General features: G+C 43.2%; 1 protein-coding gene across 2 annotated transcripts in view; it reads right to left on the reverse strand.

Annotated features, from left to right (window-relative positions):
• Positions 1-16434, reverse strand: part of LOC100996057 (POTE ankyrin domain family member E) — a 60494-nt gene extending 44060 nt beyond the window's left edge. Inside the window, exons 1-4 of one of the 2 annotated variants that reach the window (XM_063595354.1) lie at positions 16108-16434; positions 6943-14900; positions 2164-2278; positions 1831-2004 (exon numbers count right to left, since the gene is read on the reverse strand). In XM_063595354.1, the coding sequence (XP_063451424.1) occupies positions 1831-2004; positions 2164-2278; positions 6943-7574 (921 nt within the window). In that variant the 5' untranslated portion in view covers positions 7575-14900; positions 16108-16434. Of the gene's footprint in view, positions 1-1830; positions 2005-2163; positions 2279-6942; positions 15746-16107 lie in introns of those variants that run through there. The other variant, XM_055109357.2, reaches the window with a different exon arrangement.
• Positions 16435-18071: the final 1637 nt, after the last annotated feature.

An 18071-nucleotide genomic window follows, 5' to 3' on the forward strand; every position in this document is an offset into this window, starting at 1 on the left:
CTACCAATAATATTCATTTTAATGTCTCAGTCACAGAGATAAAAGTCAGACTAGGCCAGGAATGGTGGCTCACACCTGTAATCCTAGCATTTTGGGAGGCTGAGGTGGGTGAATCGCTTGAGCCCAGGAGTTCAAGATCAGCCTGAGAAACATAGCAAAAACCTCATCTCTACTGAAAAATAAAAAAACAAAAAACTGAGGTTGGAGGACCATCTGAGCTTGGGGAGGTCGAGGCTGCAGGGAGCTGTGATCACACCACTGCACTCCAGCCTGGGAAACAGAGTGAGACCCCATCTCAAAAAAAAAAAAAAAAAAAAGTCAGATTAATGTTATTGGAAAGGAAAGATTTAAAGAAATAAGCACATATCCAACTCCAACTCTTGTAGAGATACCTTAAGTTTCTGAGACATAAGAATTTACATATTACATTTATGTATTCAGTGGTTCTTAAGCAGGAGTGTTTCCAGATTTTGAGAAAACTGTTGTTGTTGTTGTTGTTAGAGACAGGGTCTCATTATGTTGACCAGGCTAGACTCAAACTCCTGAGCTCAAGCAATCCTCCCACCTCAGCCTCCCTAGCAGCTGGGACTACAGCCACGTACCACCATGCCTGGCTTCAACGAAACATTTTCATATATACATATTCAGGCTTTATTAGACTTACTGTATCAAAATATTCAGAAAAAGCCTAGACTTGTTGATTATTTAAAAATTTTCCTCAGGTTACTGGGATGCACAATTCTAGCTGAAAGCTAGTACAACAGACAATTACTTCAGTCTCATTTCTCACCCATATGACCAATTCCCTTTCTCATTTGAAGATTTGGCCAAAAAGAGTAAGGAGTAGGAGAGAGACCCATTTGCTGAAAATACCACATGATTTTCCCCGGTAAGAGAACAGGGTCTAGTAAACTCAAAATCCAACTTGATCTTGTTACTTATTTATCTTCCACCTTCCCATCCAGACACTCTAGACTTGAAAGCAGAGCTGAGACTCTAATTGGCCATTTCTACCAGAATAGGATACTAAGTCAGTTAATTACTTGATATTCCCTCTGCTCAAGGGTTTCCCCTTACATTACCACCTATTCACTGCCAATCTGGTTCCTCAGAGGCCTCCTAAAATTGATCTCTATTCAGTTTACAACCCACTAACTCCCTCTCCCAAACTGAAAACTGTCATTCTCTAAAATTGAAGAGAACCTTGTCTCACCATACAAAGGTAACAAATCAATCAACAACAACAACACACACACACACACAACCTCTTCATGGTCTTTTCCCTCTATTACCTAATTTCCAAATTGGCCTTGATATTTCTGATTGCTCTCTTTTTCGCTTTCCACTTCTGCCACATGAGCAATCAGAAATATCTTAAGCGTTGCCACTGACAGGCGCATCACCTCGTATCTATTACTGTTTTTTAGGAACTTGCCAAAGGAGCAGGATCTCTATTCACTGAAACACGTTTAAGTTTTCTTGGAGTTTTCATGTAAAACCTATTTCGGAGCAAATTTTGCCATTTTACATTCATTAGGGGGAAAAAATCCTAGGAGGGAAAAATTTAAAAATAGTATTATCTTTTACAAATTCAGTGTTTTCAAAAAAAAGTATTTACCACGAGTGCATTGAAAAAAAAAACTGTACCCTCTAATGCTTCTTTGAAAGTAACAATATTTAAAATGAAGTCTTAGATAATTAGGTCATTTCAAAATATTTTCATTCAGGTTATGCTTGAGCTTCCAAATATGGAAGACTGGCCCTTACACAGGTCAGTGTTAAAAATGAATGCTTTTCAGTATTTTGAAGATAAAATTGGTAGATCTATACCTTGTTTTTTGATTCGATATCAGCACCGTATAAGAGCAGTGCTTTGGCCATTAATTTATCTTCATTGTAGATAGCGTAGTGTAGAGTGGTATTTCCATACTCATCTGGAATATTTGGATCAGTGCCATGTTCCAGCAACATTAACGCACATTCATCTTCCTGGCATTGTACGGCCTGTCAGTATTAGACCAAAAACAAATTACAAATCCTAGGAATTCAAAATAACATTCCACAGCTTTCACCACCTAGTTATATTTAAAGGAGAAAACTCATTTTTATGCTATGTATTGAAATCAAACCCACCTCACACTGATATAGTTGGCTACTGCGTACCTTTATCAGAGCTGTCCTCTTTTTGTTGTCAAGGACATTAAGTTGACATCGTCTGTCCAGCAGGAGTTTTACTACTTCTGAATTCCCATTGGCAGAGGCCAGATGTAGAGCAGTCCTATGAGAGTGAGAAGACTTTTTAGGAAATTGTAGTGCACTAGCTACAGCCATAGCAATGACTCATGTAATTGCAAACACTGAATAGCCTGCTATTACTCTGCCTTCAAAACAAACATTTAACTTTCCCATGAAAAAAGCACACTATTTATTATCTCTCATTGCTCGCTGTATTAATGAAAGGGCAGCCTATATGAATACAAAGAGCATAGCCCTTGGATGACATTCAACGTGGGCTGGAATCCTACTTGAAGCTCTGTCACTTCCTGGCTGTTGCTTAGCCTTTTGGGGTCTCAGTTTCCTCATCAATAAAATAGGAATGAAAATAGTAGCTTTCTCACAGGAAACCACTCTAATGCTTAAATGAGACTCTGCACAAAAGATATAGAATAGTTCCTAACACAAATAACAGCTCAATAATTGTTAGATATTATAATTTTTACTGATACCACTAAAGACAACATTTGAATTAACTGAGATGATACAATTATACCTACACTTTGAGGTGTGTTTTAAATATTACAGCTAACATTGTATTTTAGTGATTCTAAGATGATCATTGTCTCCATGTTGTCTCCACTGAAATACCACTTACAATTCATGATTTACTATAATTGGCGGCATTTAAATAATTCTCTTATTGAGGCATAAAATAATGGGGCATCACACAATCCCTGGTGCCTTACATGAAGTAGAATATGTTACAACAGGTCCGGGGCGGTTCCAGTCAGATGACCAGCATTTAGATAAATTTTAGTTCTTAAAAGAACTATGGAATAAGAAAGCTGAGGCGAAAACAAAAATAAATTTCTAAAATAAACCAATTCTTACTTTGGTTTTCAATAAACTTTAAGCCAAAGAAAACTTGGAATTCAAATGAATAGCATGGGCTCATTTTTTTCAATACTTAGATTTATACAATATATCTACATCAGGTATTTCCAATCATTCATATTAGGATTTAAGACTGTTATAAATTTTCTCTTTTTAAAACAGAATTATGAAACGATTTGTGGAGCTTTTTTCAACTTTTACATTCAGGGGTACATGTGCCAGATGTGCAGGTTTGTTACATAGGTAAACGTGCGCCAAAGGGGTTGGTTGTACAGATTATTACCCAGGTGTTAAGCCCAGTACCCATTCATTCTATTTCCTGCTTCTTTCCCTCCTCTCACCCTCCACCCTCTGATAGGCCCCAGTGTGTGTTGCTTCCCTCTAGGTATCTGTGTGTTCTCACCATTTAGCTCCCACCTATAAGTAAGAACATGCAGTATTTGGTTTTCTCTTCCTATGTTAGTGTGCTAAGGATAATGGCTTTCAACACCATCCATGTCCCTGCAAAGGACATGCTCTCGTTCCTTCTTTTATGGCTGCATAGTATTCCATGCTGTTTATGTACCACATTTTAGTTCTTAAAACAACTAAAACAGTCTTTATCCAAGACCTCTAAATTTTCAAAAGGGCAGTTAAGGGTTGTCTTTTACTATTTTCTACCTTCAGAAATGCTTCTGTTTGAAAGGAGGGAGGAAAAGCTCCAATTGAGATTAAGTCCTAATGCCACAATTTTAAATCTCTCAGCTTGCTCACGCCCAGCAGATAAACATGAAGTTTTCAAAGATGGAAGGATCTTGAGAGATAGTAGAATACGCCTGCCACATAATAGGTGTCTGGCTTATGTCTGATGACTAAATGGATTGAAAGAATGGATGAACACAGCTTGGGAGTTCAATATTTTTAAAGAAAACTCCTATAGAGTAGTGCAATACATTTCCAATAGTAATAATCATTTATATTTGCTATTTTAATTTTCATAAATATATAACAACTAAAATGATTAATTCATACTTTTTACATGTTTATATATAGTGAAAAGATAATTATGTAATAAAATGTATATACAATAAAATCTACAGGAACAGGTAAACACAATCCCTCTACTTCTGAAGAGGGTAAAAGTTCACGGAAGATAGCCAACAACAGACAGAAAAATAAATAATAGAATGTGAGAAATTATTTGCATCTATGCAAGAAGCATATTCCTTCTCTTCCCAAGGATTATTGCATTACTAATGAACCTTAACTAAAACTTCAGATGTTCATTGCAGAAATCACAGGTAAGAGAAAGGGAAAAACTTCACTTACAAATCCCCAGAAACAAGTTTGATTATATTTTCTACATATTTTCAGCTAACACGAGCAGATTCTGTTCATGTATATGTGTAACCAACTGATTTTTTTCTCACTTGTTATAGCAAAGTACATCTTTGCATGTCGACATATCTCTGTATCTACTGACAACCTCAATTGTTACATATTATTCCATCCTATGGATGCACTGAAATTTGTCCATGAAATCTTTACGTGGGTTCTTCTAAATACACTGCTATTTTAATCAATACTAAGAAAAACAGACCTCTATTTGGTAAAGATATTTCAGTATAATGGAATTGATGAGTAAAAAGCATAACATTTTTTAAATGTGCTTCTTACCACTAAAGTGTCTGTTTGAAAAGCTGTAGCAATTTAAACTTTAAACAACTACATAAGTACCACTGTTCTTCATCCTCACAAACTTTGTGGATAGAAAACAGTATTTCATTCCTTTTTTTTTTTTTTCTTTTTTTTTTTGAGACGGAGTCTCACTCTATCACCCAGGCTGGAATGTAGTGGCACGATCTCGGCTCACTGCAACCTCCACCTCCCTGGTTCAAGCAATTCTCTTGCTTCAGCCTCCTGAGTAGCTGGGATTACAGGTGTGCGCCACCATGCCCAGCTAATTTTTTGTATTTTTAGTAGAGATGGGATTTCACCACACTGGCCAGGCTGGTCTCAAACTCCTGACTTCATGATCCACCTGCCTCAGCCTCCTAAAGTGCTGGGGTAACAGGCGTAAGCCACTGTACCCGGCCTTTCATTCCTCTTCTAACTTAAATAGAAAACAGTATTTCATTCCTCTTCTAACTTAAATTCCTTCTTCTACCAGGAACGCTATCTTTTCCTATGTGCATAGGTCACTGGTAGATATGCAAAAAAAGTACTTTGCCCAATTTTAAAATGAGCTTATTTTATTATGTCTGCAAATACAGGCCAGGCACAGTGGCTCACGCCTGTAACCCCAGCACTTGGGGAGGCCAAGGTGGGTGGATCATGAGGACAGGAGTTCAAGACCTACCTGGCCAAGATGGTGAAACCCCATCTCTACTAAAAATACAAAGCAATTAGCCAGGCGTGGTGGCAGGCGCCTGTAATCCCAGCTACTCAGTAGGCTGAAGCAGAGAATTGCTTGAACCTAGGAGGCAGAGGTTGCAGTGAGCCGAGATCGCACCACTGCACTCCAGCTGGGACAGCAGAGTCAGACTCCATCAAAAAAAAAGTATATATATAAATATATATCTGCATATATAAATAGGCATTTGTATGTTTCTCTTCTGGTATGTTTCTCTTTTTGTATATTTAAAATTTTTAATCTATACTCTTATTTTTGTGACATAAAAATCTAGCTAGTTTTCTCCAAACATGAATTGTGAACAATCCATCTTTTTCAAATAATAAAAAACACCACCATTATCAAGCGCTAAATTCTTACATATATTTGGGTATTTCTAAATTTCCTATTCTGTTGTATTCATTGATGTCTTTTCAGCTGTTAGTAAACAATTTGTGGAAATAAATAACATGCACATTTTGATATCTGGAAAAGCAGCCTTTTTCCATTCTGTTACAAAAAATTAATTTATCACAATAATAAAAGACAGCATGTGTAATTTAAAAACGCTAAAACTTTGCTATTTTTATTTGGCTTAGGTAAAAGTGATAAATAGAAAAAGCTCCCATCTTTTTTTTTTTTTTTTTGAAACGGAGTCTCGCTCTGTCGCCCAGGCTGGAGTGCAGTGGCACTATCTTGGCTCACTGCAAGCTCCACCTCCCGGGTTCACGCCATTCTCCTGCCTCAGCCTCCTGAGTAGCTGGGACTGCAGGCGTCTACCACTGCGCCCAGCTAATTTTTTCTATATTTTTTAGTAGAGACGGGGTTTCACCGTGTTAGCCAGGATGGTCTCAATCTCCTGACCTCGTGATCCGCCCGCCTCCCAAAGTGCTGGCATTACAGGCGTGAGCCACCGCGCCCAGCCAAAAAGCTCACATCTTAAGAAAATTCAATCTTCCTATTCAAGCACAGGAACCATCTTCCCATTTCAGTTTCCTTCTAAGGTTCCTCAGTAAAGAACATATTTACATACTGTACATTGATATAAAATCCATACTGGATTTTATTTGAAGAATATTTAGCCCTGAAGTTGATGTGTTATGGGGCTTCGTTCTTAGTTCTCAATATACACTTTTCTGTAATGTATAGAACATTGTTTTAAAATCTGTAGATTAAAAATAATCTGCTGCATTGACTTAATTAATTTTGCAAGTTAAATCACTTTAAAACAGTCTATTAGTGTTCTATGAGGGAAATTATGATTGGAAATCAGCTAAAGTTTTGTTTTTGTGTTGCTGTTCATAAAGGGCCCTGTACCCTGACCTCTCTGAGGTTTCCACATCCAGGGTGGTGTGAGGCCTGCGGAGGCGAGAAAGCCAGGTCCCCCTCCTCCCCCGCCAGGAGGGTATGTCCCCATCATCCCCCCACGTCCCACCTCCTCCCAGCCCAGGCCTGGTTACCTCTTTTGCTTGTCCTTCTTGTTCACGTCAGTGTCCCTGAGCATGACGATCAGATCCTTTCTGGGGACTTTACCCCACCAGGCAGCTCTGTGGAGCTTGTCCAGATCTTCTCCATGGACGTGGTACCTGGGCTCCATGAAGGCGCTGTCATCATAGTCTCCCCAAGCGCCCACCTTGCTCTTGCCGCTCCCCCTGCAGCAGGGGAAGCAGTGGCAGCACCACTTGCCCATCTTGTTCCTGAGTGTCTTCATAGCAGAGTCGTCGTGGTCTCCAGAAGCGCCCACGTTGCTCTTGCCGCTCCCCCTGCAGCAGGGGAAGCAGTGGTGGCACCACTTGCCCATCTGGCTCCTGAGTGTCTTCATAGCAGAGTCGTCGTGGTCTCCAGAAGCGCCCACGTTGCTCTTGCCGCTCCCCCTGCAGCAGGGGAAGCAGTGGCGGCACCACTTGCCCATCTTGCTTCTGAGTGTCTTCATAGCAGAGTCGTCGTGGTCTCCAGAAGTGCCCACGTTGCTCTTGCCGCTCTCCCTGCAGCAGGGGAAGCAATGGCAGCACCACTTGCCCATCTTGCTCCTGAGACCAAATGGCTTCTTCACAGAAGAGGCAGCCGGCATGGAATCAACCTCAGCCACCATCTGCTTTTAACAGCCAGAAGCCAGTAGTAGCCAACAGATCGCGTCTACCAACCAGTTTCACCAACTAGCAGGTAACTCTGGGTTTCCAATCTGTTTGAAGAGAAAAGTCAATCCCAGCCAAAACCTGCCAACCCCAGCAGGGGATTCCAGCCCAGCCCACCCCACCCAGGGAAAACCCACACCCACCCGAGGAAAGCCCACGCCCCCCCTGGGCGACCCCACGCCCACCCCAGAAAGGGCCAACCCCCGCCCCCAAGAAAACACCCAGCCCACCCAAGGGAATGCCAAACCCAGCAGAGAAAAGGTCAAGCCCAGCAAAGGAACACGAGAGAGAAAACGTCAATCCAAGGAGGAAACGTCAATCCAAGCGACCAACGCCAAGCCAAGCCAAGAACGCAAAACCAAGCCAAGCCGCTACAGGCCAGCCAAGCCGTTAACGCGCGTGCAGCATGCGCGTGCAAGCCGTTACAGGCCGGCCAAACCGTTATGCGCGTGCGGCGTGCGCGTGCAAGCCGTTACAAGCCAGCCAAGCTGCTGCCGCGCGTGCGGCGTGCGCGTGCGGCGTGCGCGTGCGGCGTGCGCGTGCGGCGTGCGCGTGCGGCGTGCGCGTGCGGCGTGCGCATCTCAGGTGGCGTCAGTGCACGTGGCACAGACACTGGCCGATGCATGCAACCCGCCTGCTTAAGTCTTGGCGCCACGAATGTCACTGACAGCCTTGAGTTCCGGCAAACTTCGTGGGAGTCAGCTGAGCTTTCAAGCCACTGAGAAGCCTCTGGTGAAAAAAAAAAAAAGCCTCTTAAAGGAGGACTGGGGCTAAGCGTCTGGAACTTGAGGATGCTGACAGCCTCCTCTGAAGAAAGCCCCCAGGACACTCCTGGCGGTGCTGTTGTGCATGGCAGCAGCTGCAGCTGGGAGCTCGGGCTGATGGAGCTGGCTGCAAATGGCCTCAAAATCGCGGAGCACAAGACGCCCACCGAGCCCAGGGCCTGCCTGAGGTGCCTTCGACACCTGCTCCTCTTTGCTCCGCACCCAGAACACGAGGCCATCAGCAAGGGGGCATTTGGGGCCACAGGATTGCAGCCAGCTCCTGCCCCGGTGCAGTGTATACAGTGTATACTGCACAGGTGTTGGGTGCACCAAAATCTCCTGAATCACCTCTAAAGAACTTACTCATACAATCAAACACCACCTTTTCCCCAAAACCCTAGGAAATAAAATGAAGAACTTTTTGTTTACGCATACCACATATTTTTTAACTTTTTTCACAGGTTCATTGAGATATAATTTATATATTATTTAATTCACTCATTTAAAGTATAAAATTCAGTTTTTTTAAGTGTATTAACTAGTTAAACAATCACCACGATTTTAGAACATTTTTATGCTCCTTAAAAGAAACTTTGCACCCATTAGCAATCTTTCCCTATTTTCCCCATTCTTCCTTTAAACCCCTCCCAGCCCTAGGCAATCATCCATCTACTTCCTAAGAATTTGCCTATTCTGGAAGGATTTGCCTATTCTGGACATTTCATGTAAGCGGAATCATAATAATATAGTTACGTGTGACTTACTACTTTCATTTATCATGTTTTCAATGTTCATCCTTTTTGGAGCATGTATTGTTTTTCTTTTTCATTGCCAAGTAATATTTTATTTTATGGACAGACCACATTTTATTAATCCACTCCAAAATTCATGGACATTTCTGTTGTTTCCTACTTTTTGTTGCTATAAATACTTTTATGTGTAAGGCATTTGTTTTCATTTATTTTTGGTGTATACATAGGAGTGAATTTACTGAGTCATGTGGTAATTCTGTATTTAACCTTTGAAGAACGGCTTCATTTTCCTGCATGTGGCTTGCCAATTATGCCAGCACCATATGTTGAATAGGGTGTCCTTTCCCATTTTCTTGTTTGCTTTGTCAAAGATTAGGTAGTCTGATGCCTCCAGGTTTGTTCTTTTTGCTAAAGATTGCTTTGGTTTTTCAGCATCTTTTGTGGTTCCATTCAGATTTTAGGACTAATTTTTCTATTTCTGTGAAGAATGACATTGGAATTTGATAGCGGTTGCATTTAATCTGTAGAATGCTTTGAGTAGCATTGAAATTTTGACAATATTAATTTTTTCAATTGATAAATATAGGACTTTTTCTATTTGTCACTTTCAATTTTTTTCATCAATGTGCTATAATTTTCAGTATACAAATCATTCACATCCTTCATTAAAATTACTCCTTGCTCTTTGATTTACTTATATATTTATTTTGTTGCTATTATAAATGGAATTACCTTATTTTTCAGATAATAGTTTGTCATTAGTGTATAGAAACCAATGTTAATTTTGTAACTCTCAACTTTATTGAATATAGTGTTTATCAGCTGTAATGGGTTTTTTGTGGAGTCTAAAACACAGACAATCTCACCCCTTCCCTTCCTATTTAGATGCCTTTCCTTTCTTTGCCTTGTATAATTACTCTGGCAAGTCAGTTACATATAACGCTCTCAGCATTTGTAATTTGACATCAAATCCATCTGTTGTAATATACTGATTGTTACTTTTCAACTCGAAAACATGGACATTTATCACTACTCTCCCTTTCTCTTGGTCTAGTTGTTATTTAAAAAAAAACCTATCAATGCAAACCAGGATATTTTTCTACAAAACAATTTCAAACACACTAAAAGGTTTTAATCTAACAATTTTTAAACTTTGTCAATGACTTTGAACTGTGGTCTCTCGGAACAAATCCAACACCTTTAGTAGAAAAATTATGTTAATTCCTACATTATCACTGGGTCTAGCCAAGAGTTGACCAAAGGTGATATTAACAGATATGCTTATTTATTACCTTGTTCTCAAAGTTCTAGCATAAGTCTTGAAAAATCTAGTAAAAATTTGTAAAGACTATAATTGCACAAACTCCCTCATGAGTCACACAGTTAATCCAGAATATTATTTCTAAGTTATTGTAAAGCCAACAAGTAAATATGATGTAGTGTATAAAAATAATCCTAACTTCATTGTATATTCTGTAAGTGACATATGCAATTGATACTATTCACTAAATATCTCATAATTATATTTATTTACATAGAAAAAAAGGAATCAAAAACATATCTATTATCTAACGTTTAAATGATTAAAAATACTTGAGAGCATTGCTACATAAATGCTACGTAAATGCTGACGAAAGTAAAAATGTCATTCCCTACATTTGCTAAATACATTGTGACACATTATAAGCATTTTTAAAATATATCACTAATGGTTGGGTCAAGTCAGCAAAAATGATTCTAAGTATTTAATTGTGGAAAAATTTAGTACAGGGGATAGTATTCATGTGATGGAAGGATTTTAAATGGAACCCAGAGATTAGCAGCAGCAGTAAGTTTTAATTGCATACCAGGTGCAGAGTCTAGGATACAAGACAGAACTGCAGATAAAATCTGACTCCTTCCAGCATAGCTAGGAGACATGGCTAACTCCACCTGTCCGGAGACCTTACCTAGAAATCTAACGGCTCCAAACCAGGTAAACAAAACTATTTTCCAAAGTCAAAGCATCAATTTATGACATTAAAGCACTTCTAAAACTTAACCTCTGACTTAAATTAGACCAAATGGATAAATTTTGAAGATATTTTTATTTTACCACTGATTTTAACACCATCTTTATTTCCCAAAGATTACTGAAGTCACATGAAATAAAAGGCATTAGAGCTTCTATTTTTCCTACAAAATATTTAAGAGCTTTCATTTTCTTTTAAGCTGAGCCATTATATATACATCACATACACAACACTTCTAGACAAGAAAAGATCTAGCAGTTGTTCAGTTTTTCTTTCCCACTTTATGAACCATAACACAACTTCCACAGACTATGACATGATTAAATTTATCTGACCAGACCTGTATTTCCCTCTTTCGTAATTAGTCATTCTACTTTAGGACAACAATTTGCCATATAAGATCCTCTCTCATATAACATTTCTTTCCTTCATAACATTTCTTACAATAAATACATCTTCATATCCACAATTTTCTTTAGATCTCTCTCCCCTACTAATTTCTGATGCCCATCCAAACCAAAAAGATCAGACAACGCAAGGCAAAACAGAGGAGAGCCTTAGATTTTTGAGAGGGACCTGTCTGCTTAAAGTTCTTGGGGTTCCATGAGGAAAACAGAGGTTTCTTCCTAAAATGGGGTTTGTGGAACCTTCTGTTTTTCCTTAAGGAGTCCCAGGTTGTCAGAAATTACCTTAGATCCTCTCATGTGGGCATCAAGAGTGGCAACAAGAGAGACTGGGGTAATAATTCAGACAACTGAGCAGAAAAAGAAAAACTTACTACTGTCCCCACTGTAATGATGGATAAACTGAGGCACCATGCAGTTCAAAAATTCATGTTCACATAATTAGGATCCACAGCTCACTCTCTTACATAATTTTGCCAACTCTATGCCCAGTCACTGATGCACCTGTATGGTAGCTCATGGCCCCCTTGGAACTTAGAACCTGGGTTTCATTCCTGCTCTACGGCTATATAATTTAACAATTTTCCTTTGAATTTGTTGGACTCTAACCCTGTATATCTCAAGTTTTATTAGTATTACTGAATCTTAAAGGGAGCTGGGACGTCTTTAGTCTTTAGAAATATTAAACCTATAAACAAGGACTATATGAGGTTAAACAGTATTCAAATTTCTATATGCTTTAAAACATGGACACAATGTATTGAGAAACACACCTACAAATTCACCCCATCAACTCTGGACAAAAATTTATATATTATCTCTTCAATATAACCTATCTAGTGGTATTTATACATATTCTTCCATGTATCAACGGTATATTACATGCTTATAACCTTAAAAATAACAAGTGTTCAAATTATAGGCCTTACACATTTCTATGGGCTTGAAAAATGATACAATATAGATTGTCTTTAAAGCAGTCAAGAAAATGCATAAACTTCTAGAGGAATCAGTAAAATAAAAATAAAAAGTTCACACCAAAAGTAGTAATACTAGGAATAAAAGAGGGCTCAACACTGCAGGTTCTTAGATACAAAAGTTAATAAAGCCTTGTTTTTGGTTGTGAATCTTTGCCTTAAAATACACACAGCCGACCGAGGTGGGTGGATCACCTGAGGTCAGGTGTTCTAGGCCAGCCTGGCCAACATGGTGAAACCCCATCTCTACTAAAAATACAAAAATTAGCCGGGCATGGTGGTAGGCACCTATAATCCCAGCTACTCAGGGGGCCAAGGCAGGAGAACTGCTTTCACCCAGGAGGCAGGGGTTGCAGTGAGCCAAGATCGGGCCATCGTACTACAGCCTGGGGGACAAGAGCGAGACTTCATCTCAAAAAAAAAAAAAAAATTACACACAATTCTCCCCACTTCCTTTTTCTCTTGCAAAGAGGTGGTGATGAACCAGGTTTGCTCAGGCAGATGACAATACTCTTGAAAATGGTGGCAGAGAGCCAGGCGTGGTGGCTCACACCTCCAATCCCAGCACTTTGGGAAGCTGAGACAGGTGGATCACTTGAAGTCGGGAGTTCAAGACCAGCCTGACCAACATAGAGAAAACCCATCTCTATTAAAAACACAAAGTTAGCTGGGCATGGTGGCACATGCCTGCAATTCCAGTTACTCGGGAGTCTGAGGCACGAGACTTGCTTGAACCCAGGAAGCGGAGGTTGCAGTGAGCCGAGATTGCCCCATTGCACTCCAGCCTGGGCAACAAGAGCAAAACTCCATCTCAAAAAAAAAAAAAAAAAGAAAAGAAAACAAAGGAAATGGTGGCAGAGAAAATGAAGGCAATACAGTTCACTTAATAACCTCATAAATTAGAACTTACCCCGTGACTCTTGCATAGCTCCAAATATGTGAGAGAGATGAAATGGCTGTTTGCCACCAATATTTTTATGTGATGCTTCATTTTTTGATTCTCTGAATAACTACTTATAACGCATTAGCCCATTTATGCCAGAGGCTGCAATTTTTTGAATTTTTGCACGAGTGAAAAATCAAACCTTCTAATGACCTTGAGCAGTAGGATGTAATTAACTCCCTCAGGCTTACCATTCCAATAATGCAACACTAGGCATAAGTGGTTTAACACAATCATGAAAGCATAGCTATTCAAGTAACTAATTATACAACTGATTTTTTTCCTCATCCCTAAAACATAGTAAAGGACCAGTTATTTTAAAAATACAACACAGTGACAATTTTGGCTTGTTGTTTGTTAAGGCCATTGCTTGGCATAAAGAAAACAAAAAGAGGAGGAGAAACAAGAATAGAAACATGAAATAGAAGCAGCAGCAAAAGAAAATGAAGAGGAACAAGAAGATGAGAAGAATACACAGACTAGAAAAAGCAAAAAGAACAGGTGCAGGAATTAGAAGGCCTATTATGACACCTTTTATCCCCTCCCCAATTCACAGAATTTGAAAAAGTCCAAGACCATCACAACAAAAAAGAAGGAAAAAATGGCTGGGAGTGGTGGCTCACGCCTATAATCCTAGCACTTTGGGAGGCCAAGGTGGGCGGATCATGAGGTCAGGTGATCTAGACCATCCTGGCTAACACTGTGAAACCCCATCTCTACTAAAAATACAAAAATAAAATTGGCTGGGCATGGTGGCAGGCGCCTGTAGCCCCAGCTACTAGGGAGGCTGAGGCAGGAGGATGGTGTGAACCCAGGGAGCAGAGCTTGCAGTGAGCCGAGATCGCACCACTGCACTCCAGCCTGGGCGAAAGAGCGAGACTCTGCCTCAAAAAAAAAAAAAAAAAAAAAAAAGCCACACACACACACACACACACACAGTCACCCCCTAAATTTTGTCAAGAATGAGACAATGCTGCCACTCATGCCTGGCTCAGAAGGAGGGCACCCTCCAGAGATTGCAAGAGAAGGGGGAGGACTCCTTTCCCTAAGTGCACCTCCACCACTGCCACCGAGGCCCATGGTACAGCACCCGCAGGTTCCTCCCCACCCCAGGTCGGACTGGGCCCTGCAGTGCTCCTACTCCCCCTTCCCAGTCCCCAGACTTTCTGCCACTACCACCACTAGCACCAATGCCAATACAATTGCTGTCGCCGTCAATGCAGCAGCCCACCCTACAAGGTTCCTACCACCTTGCCCCCGCGGGCACCCTCCTACCACTCCTGTCGAGCTGCAGTCTCGGTGGTTGCCATCAATCACACGAGGCGAGCTGCAGAGTCATGCCACATGCAGGCTCCAGCGTACCACAGGTGATTCCTTCTCCTCCTCCTCCAGCCTGGCTTGGAGCAGCTAGACGGGCAAAGCCAGAAAAGCCTAGAATGGGATGCAGGGAGTGGTAACGTTAGAGCCTCACCTTGTCACACTGGCCACTGGGTGGCAGGGACCAGCTTCAGCTAAGGCACTCACACCCACCCGCCAAAGTCCAGCCTCTCTTTCTGGCAAAAGCTGGCCAGGAACTGGAGTGTGTGTGAGTGCCTATGCTGAAACCACCCCCATCCAGGTGCAACTGGCCAGAAATTGCTGGGCCCACCAGGGCTGCACTCCTCGGGGAGCAGGAGTAGGAGAAACTCAGACCCAGCCAGCCCTCCCCACTCAACTGCTGGTTCCCGTTCCTGACACCTCCACCCACAGTGCCCTGTTCCCACAGTCCCCCGCGATGCCCACTAATCCCCACCCGGTAGTCCCAGGTGGTCTCCCCAACACAGAGTATGGGGTGTGGGCGGGAGGTGCAGGCCAGAGAACCGCAGTGGGTGTGGGGGCCCTGCCCTGCTCAAGATTGCACGAGCAGGAACTCTAGAGTCTGGAAAAGAGAAGAGTCACCCGAAGGAGCAAGGAGACCATGGCTGTTGCTGTCCCCACCACCTCTGCAGCCGACCAACACCACTGGCAGTATAGCCCCCGTAGCAACCCTAACCTGACCCCTGCCGCCGGCAGTGTAGCCCCCGGACAGCACACCCAACACACCCTGTGCCAGTTGCAGGCAGTGTAACCCCAATACCCCCCCCAACCACCCCCTCCACAGGCAGTGTAGCACCCGATAGTGCCCACAACCTGACCCAGCCACAGGTGTTGCTGCACAAGACAGTGCCTCAAAATCGCCGCCCCCACCCCACCACAGGTAGCGCAGCTCCTGATAGCGCACCCTGAGTAAGGGCAGTGCAGCACCCGACAACACTCCTAAACCACCCCCCACTGCCAGCATTGTAGCTCCAAATAACCACCCAAACCACTCCCCGCCCCGGGCAGTGCAGCAGAAAATAGCGCCCCTAACCCCTCCCCCGCCACCGGCAGTACACGTTAGTGCACACAACCTGCCTCCCCTGCACCACCCCCGCCACCACGGGCAGTGTAGCCCCGGATAGCCAGCCAAAACCGCCCCCCTCCACCGCCAGCAATGCAACCTCAGAGAGTGCCCCCAACCAGCCCCCTGACACAGGCAGTGGAGCCTCGGGCAGTGAGCCCCAATAGGACACCCAACCCCTGCCCCCACAGGCGGGCAGTACATCCCCGGATAACTCACCTACACCAGGACATTTCTACCACTTTGGCCGAGCTGCAGTGTCCCACGTCACCACCAACCACAGCAAGGCGAGCCCCAGGGGCTCAGGCTCCAGCCTCCAGCATGCCTCGGTGCCGCTCCCTTCTACTCGTCTTCCTGCCCGGCAGGAGAAGCTCCCGCTACTGGCTGCCCTCCTACCGCTCTGTCGACACCACCAACTGCAGTGAGCCAGTGTCCGAGGCTCCAGCCAGAAACAGGTAGCAGCCATGCCGGATACCAAACGCCCACACTGAAGAGCCTGAAATGACCTGATGCCACCTCCGCATGCTTTACGTACTGAGGTTAGGCACATGTGGTTCCCAGACTACATGTTCTGATTGGATGAGAGAAAAACCTCTAGGCCTACTCTGATTGGACTTTATTTTCATGCTGTGATTGGTTGTCTTAAGACTGGCTCTCATCCAATCAGAACATGATAATAAAGTCCAATCCAAGTAACCCTGGAGGGTTTTTCTCATCCAATCAGAACATGCAGTCAGGAATCCTCCTGTATATAACCGCGGTATACGCCTGCTGCTGAAGGGAAGTCAGGCTCTTCCACGTTCCCGTATTTTCCTGTGGAGCTGCTCAGTGCCCGGCTTAGAGGACCAGGAATGGGTAATCACCAGCCGTACGCTGGAGGCTGGAGCCGCTACACCGTGGCTCGCCTCGCTGCGACTGGTGGTAACCGCGACCGAGACGGCAGTGCGGCGGAAGCGGTAAGAGGAGGAAAAGAGTTTGGGGATAGATGGAGGGGGTAAAGAGGGTGGTTAGTGCCAAAGGGAAAAGAGGATAGTGAGCAGGAGAGCGCGTTGCAAAAAGGCGGTGGGGAAAAGATAGTGGGAAAAAAAGTTTTTGGGTAGATGGAGGGAGAAAAACGGGGTGGGGAGCGGGAGGGAGGGAAGGTTTTGCAGAAAGATGGTGGGTAAAATGTTCATGGGTAGATGGAGGAGGAAAAGAGGGTGGCAAGGGGAGGAAGAAAGAGAGGGTGGTGGCGGGGAGAAACAGCGTTGAGCAGTAGAGAGAGAAGGTTTTGTGAAAAGACAGTGGGGAGAAAAGGTTTTGGGTAGATAGAGGGGGAAAAGAGGGTAACAGGTGGGGGAAGGGAAAAGAGTAGCCAGCGGGAGGAAGACAAGGTTTTGCAAAAAGATAGTGGGCAGGAAAGAAAGACGGTGGAGAAAGAAAAGACAGTGGGTAAAAAGGTTTGGGTAGATGGTGGGGGGAAGAGGGTAACGAGGAGGAGGAAAGAGGGTGACGAGAGGGAGCAGGGAAAGAGAGTTGGGGAAAAAATGGGAAAATAGTTTGGGGTAGATGGAAGGCAAAAAAGAGAGTAGCAAGCAGGATAGGGCAAAGAAGAGGACGAGTGGGAAGGGGGGAAGACTGTGAAAAGACCGTAGGGAATATTCTGGGGGGTAGATGGAGGGGGAAAAGGGGGAGGTGAGCAGGAGTGGGGAGAAGGCTTTGCGAAAAGACTATGGTGAAATGTTTTTGGGTAGAGAAGGGAAAGAGGGTGGCAAGGAGGAGCGGGGGAAAAGACGATGAGGAAAACAGTTTTCTGGTAGATGAAGGGCGAAAAAGTGGTGAGCAGCAGGAGTGGGGAGAAGGGTTTGGGAAAAGACGGGAGAAAATGTTTTTGCTTAGATGAAGGAGCAAAAGAGGGTGATAAGAGTGGGATGGGGGGAAAGAAGGTGGCCAGGGAGAAAGGGAAAAGACGGTGGGAAAAAACAGTGGGGAAAGTGGGTAAGTGGATGGGGAAAAGGGTGGTGAGTGAGAGAGTAGAGAAGGCTTTGCGAAATGACGGTGGGGAAAAATGGTGGGGAAAAAGTTTTGGGGTAGATGGAGGAAGAAAACAGGTGGCGAGGGGGAGGAGGCCAAAGGCGGTCGGGAAAAGAAGGTGGGAAAATAATGGTGGGAGACAAAGATTTGGGGTAGATTTTTTTAAATCA

Source organism: Pan paniscus, chromosome 13 (genome assembly GCF_029289425.2).
Source record: "Pan paniscus chromosome 13, NHGRI_mPanPan1-v2.0_pri, whole genome shotgun sequence".
Lineage (NCBI taxonomy): Eukaryota > Metazoa > Chordata > Mammalia > Primates > Hominidae > Pan > Pan paniscus.